This window comes from Bactrocera latifrons, unplaced genomic scaffold (assembly GCF_001853355.1).
Source record: "Bactrocera latifrons isolate USDA-ARS-PBARC rearing strain unplaced genomic scaffold, ASM185335v1 scaffold_692, whole genome shotgun sequence".
In the NCBI taxonomy this organism is placed as follows: Eukaryota; Metazoa; Arthropoda; class Insecta; order Diptera; family Tephritidae; genus Bactrocera; species Bactrocera latifrons.
The window spans coordinates 96,275-101,602 of NW_017537370.1; the positions used below are offsets into that span (position 1 = coordinate 96,275).

Genomic DNA, 5,328 nt, shown 5'->3' on the forward strand with positions numbered 1-5,328 from the left:
AAAAAAAAAAAAAAAAACCATTGCCTGTATGGATGCTATACACAAAAAAATAACTGCATAGACTAGAATGACTGCATACATCAATAGCTCAAAGCGTATGTATAAAACTAGGATGGAGTTAAACAATAGAGTCTTTGTAAGGAAGATAATATGTGTTCTATGCTATTGTAAATTCTTCGAAACGAGCTCTGAGTGTTCTCAAAAATTAAGCTTTTTTATCTTATGTGTGTTAGGTATGGGTTACGGCTAAAAAGGGTAGAAAGATAAAAAAAAAAAAAAATGATGGAAAAGAGTGTGACCAGCAGCTGTTCGGTCAGCAAATTAAGAATACAAAATTTTATGAATTTCCTTATATCTCTCTTTCTTCGATTGGTGAAAAACTCTAACTCTTATCTTCAGGATAAAATATGCTTCAGATGCTTGGCTCAGTTCAAAAAAATCTCAATCAAATGAGSTAGGATGTTATTACTAAATTAATTACAAGGTTCTAATAAACTTTCAAATATTTATAKACAAATGTTTGTGAARATTGCATAAAACTYCATACATTTTTACTTTGTTGGGCGCACGTTTAAAAACAAGAATGGTTTCACATCTATCCTACCYTGGCAAGTTAAAAAAACGTTTTTATGTCTTTTGTCACATACTCCATTATATTGAAAACGTGTCGACTGCATGATTGGCATTTTTAAACTTGAATATACATACCTTGAGTTCATCCAGCAGTAGATAATTGGATTATACATGGAGTTACTCATGGCCAGCCAATAGATGCCTAAATAGACTTCCTGAATGAAAGGAGTCTGTGTCAGCGCCGGATAACATGAAGTGATTATAAAATAGATGTGAAAGGGTAACCAACAAACGGCGAATATCAGCACCACAACCATCATCATTTTCACCACCTGCAGGGACAAGAATTAAAAAGAAATAATAAATGTTAGAAAGATAACCAAGTTCCGTGAAAGCACATAGTAATATGAACTCAATGTAAATTTCAAACGAATATCATATATAGAGGTATYTACAGGTTTTGTAGATAATTAGTTAGTTGTATAGTATGTATGAATACCGGCAAATATAATGTGATTTGAAGCAGTGGAAGTCGATGAATATTTAATTCCTTCTTTGTGAAATGAGGCTAAATACAGTTGTTTTACCAGAATTAAATTTTAGTGMTCTCTGTTCGAAGAACAAGGAACCAAATCCAATAGTTTTTTCTCATCACCAAACTAAAKAAGGTATATTGGGGCTAAGAAATATTTCGACCCAATTTTACTAATKTTTGATCATGAGAGCAAGTCMTTATGAATTTCAATACTAAGTAGGCTTCACTGATTGAAAACTCAGCCATTGTACTCAAATCCACATAMTTAGTGTCTGCGTCTTGAAAAGATATGACTTCGGCAATTTTCGGAACAACATGAAATGAGTATATTATTTCCGCAAATTTTTATTCTGACAAATTCATAGATGTTTGATTTTTATACTTTAAAGTATAAGCTTTGACATTTTCGACTGATGAAAACATTARAAAACTGAAGAATATGAYGCTTGAAAATCGTCAGAGAAGACTTGTCGACATCTCTTGTCATCTCTCCAAGTCAGAGAAGACTGAAAAAGTCAAGCGTGTCCGTTCGATTTTGGTGGATCTTTGGATATAATTGCTTTTAAAAAGAGTACCGTAAACTGGTCGCTTTGGTCATCCTTGACTGTGTGAATTCCGGCCCCACATTCATGGAGAGCATTATAACTTTCCTGAGACATGGGTTTATGCGTTTGATATCCAAACAAGTCAACAATCATCGGAGTGGAGGGAAAACGATGGTAATGCATCATCGCATCAATTCACGATTGTTACCGAATTCAACGCAATGAATACCATCGATCAACCACCATATTCACTAAATTTGGCTCCGTGTGACTTTTTYTTGCTCCTCAAACTACAATTGCCGCTCCAAAGACACTCCCTTTTCAGTAGATATTAATATCTATCGAGATTAGTTTTAAGTGATATAAACCACCGTAAGGTTGTTAAAGCAACAATTCGGGAGGGAAAGAAAAACCCCCAAGACTGCGGACAAGGCTTTTTTGCTTTTATTTGAAATGATACCCAGTGATAGTAATATTTGTTATATGTATTTAGTGAATTGTACTCACCCTCCGCTTACTCCGAACATTCTCCACCTGTCTGGGTGTATACTCTCCGATCGTCTTTGAGCCCCAAAGTTCAATGCCGACTCGTGAATAAGTGACCGTCATCGAAATGATGGGCAGTATATACGTGAGAATCATAAAAACAATATTATAACTGTAAAGAAAAGTAAAAGGACAAAAGAAAATGAACGAAAATCGGGGCATTATTTGCAAAATTTATGGCGACYCTTACATTTGTGTTTGGGCAATTTTATTTACAAATAAATTTCGAATTTGTCATAAGTGCCTGATTTATTGCTTTGGGATTTGCGATTTTGCCGAAATGTAAAGTTAAGTACAGAGTTAATGCAAAATATAATTGGTTGGGCAGTTGAAAGATTGCTTGGYTATTTATATTTGCAGTTGGAAGAGGGAAATTGAACGCAAATATTGTTGCAAAAAAGATACTTTTCAAATATATTGCAATGCTGCTGGAAGGCAATATACTGTAAAAACATTTGGTTTTATGASAAAGAAAGAATTGGAAGAATTAGAGCATATACATATGTAATTATGTATTCTGATTGATTAAAGTAAGTCTTTAAACAACCCATTTCTTATAGAGGAGATATGCATAAGTCATGTCAAAATCTCCAAGTTTGTGATTATGTTTATATCTCTTTTGAAGAAAAACTGTCAGTGGTTGGATTTTTTTGCTTTTGTAATTTGAAATATGAGTGGATAGACAATTAATTCGATATGATATTTTTTTTTAAATTCCAGAGTTAAGGAACTATCTAAAATTATTATGGTTCAGCGTATAATTTTTGGAAAAGTTACGTTAAGGGTTTAAATTTAAGCATGGCTAAAAATTGGTAACATCTCTCCCAGTTTTTACTGGACTAATTTAATTTTATGTCAAATAAAATAATTAAACAATTGAAAATTTACTTATTTCTAAAAGCGTGCAAAATACAGTTTGTTCTAGAACTGAAGCTCTTGAATAGTTTCAAAAAGATCCAAAGATCCTAAAGRGATTCAAGAGCTGCCATTTCATCCAGACAGTGTGGTTTGTGGGCCTATCATCGGCTTGTCATTTGCCAGTTACCAGTCGAAAAGTTCGAACGAGTTATCAAAAATTGGACTCAAAGGATGGTCTTCAAAAAACAAATGCCAAATAATATTCTTTCGAGAAATAATAAAAATTCCCTATAAAATTTTAAGTTTGTATGATTTTTCTTTAAAAAAGTAGGAGGACTCGAAATGATTCACCCTTGAAATACACATATCTAACTTAAGTACGGAGTTAAAAATTTAAGTATTTCAAACCACAAGTAAGTATGTGAAGTTCATTTCATTTTTAGTAGCAAATTGAGCATCAAGAACACGTGTTCAAACACCYACGTCAATACCTTTGCATATACTATATATTCCCTTGTTTTAATAGCGCAACTCATACTTACACATTTTCCTGTTGCGAGTGATTTGTGGGACCATCAGGCCACTCGGCGTAGCATACAATTCGGGTACCATCCTTCAGTTCGACTTCGCCGGTTGTAAAGAAGAAAAACATGGGACATGAAATCGCAATTGAGGCTATCCAAATGAAAGCGGCAATGCCCAGATTGCACCGCTTACTCATGCGTGGTTTCAACGGCTTCATAATGGCAACGTACCTGAAAGGAGGTGAACGTTAGCGGACACGAGAAAGGGAGTCACAGCTAGTTAAAGTGAGGGCTTTTAGTGGCAAACTGTTTGTGCACAGTATGTATGTTGTATGTTTATATGTATATGTGTTCAATGGAGAGGTGAAATATTTAATTTTATTTGCGTCAGACTTTGGCGTAACTGCTGCAGTCCTGCGCTGTGGTTTATCAACTCACCTGTCGATGGATATCGCCATTAGTGTAAACACCGAAGCGCTTATGCTCAGCGTCGCTATAAATTGCGATATTTTGCAATATAGTTCACCGAAAGGCCAGTCGTTGTCCAGCATGTAAATATAATTGAACGTCACATTGAGACTGGATACCATGGCATCCGCTATGGAAAGATTCACTGTGACGATAGTGCAAAAGAGGAACACATTATTTAGTTAATTGGAGTGCCTTAAAAGGGGATCGTCATCAAGGAATTTTTGAGTAATTCATCAGAGCGCGTTAATCAATATTTTGAGGTACTAATTTGCGGCGTAATAAACAATATTATGGAGATGAGCAACCACGTATAGCATATACATATGTACTTTTCGATTACACGTAAGATTTCATATCTATTTGCATTTGTCTGACGCTTGCGTGTTTGACGGTGTTTCCGTTCTCATTTTTATATCGCTGCTATAACTGCTGGCATTCTAACAGCGCACACGCGAGTARGGATTATCAATTTCTGCGATGAATGAATTTACATGACTACACACCTTCGAACTCAATTGACGGTGATTTCTGCACACAAAATGTACGTGGTAGAGAAAAGTGCTCGAAATTTCTACACCAAAAGCGCGGTAAAAGTGCAAAAGAAATGTAACTGYAGACAAATGGTTTTTAAAGGTTAAGTGCTGATATTTAAATGGAAAAGTTACGTGAAGGGTTTTTTAATGTTTTTAATTTTTATGCTAAAGTCTGATTTATTTCAATCGAAACAAGTGAAATTTTATCCTAACCATATCAAGCTGCATTATTGATTTATATTCGAGAGAACTTGTAGCGTAAGTCCGATAATTCTCTAAGCAWAAATGAAAGAAACGTCGTGGCGTTGCCCATTTTTAGATGAAATTTCATATCTCAGATCTCACTAAATTGCCTCGATCTCCCGCTTTATACATTYCCTCAATGAAAAGGTGACCATTTCGAATAAAATTTTGGTTTTTTCAAAATGTATTATATTTTTATCTTTATAACGATCTGAGCTTGTAACGGAACTTATGGTTACATAGACTAAGAATATGTGTAGAAGTTCTGAAATTGCTGTCGACTTATCTAATGACAAGCGTGTAAATTTTCGTTGGAAATGAAGTCAAACAGAATGAAAGATAAATTTACGAAGGCCCTTAAAGTTTTACACTAGTTTGAAGAGTCCTTTACTGCATTGCCTGCAGCTGAAATGGTAACAAGTACCTACTTAATGAAAGTAAATTGGCGGTCGATTTCAAATCAGTTTGACAATGAATTTACCGTTTATGCTAGAATCCTT

At 34.6% G+C, this 5,328-nt stretch overlaps 1 protein-coding gene across 1 annotated transcript in view; it reads right to left on the bottom strand.

The window, feature by feature from the left end:
• LOC108975735 (tachykinin-like peptides receptor 99D) overlaps positions 1–5,328 on the bottom strand; it is a gene marked incomplete at its 5' end in the record, with an annotated part of 14,085 nt that overhangs the window by 7,843 nt on the left and 914 nt on the right. Inside the window, 4 exons of the mRNA XM_018944436.1 lie at positions 709–905; positions 2,161–2,311; positions 3,600–3,812; positions 4,020–4,194. Of these exons, the coding sequence (XP_018799981.1) occupies positions 709–905; positions 2,161–2,311; positions 3,600–3,812; positions 4,020–4,194 (736 nt within the window). The remainder of the gene's footprint in view (positions 1–708; positions 906–2,160; positions 2,312–3,599; positions 3,813–4,019; positions 4,195–5,328) is intronic.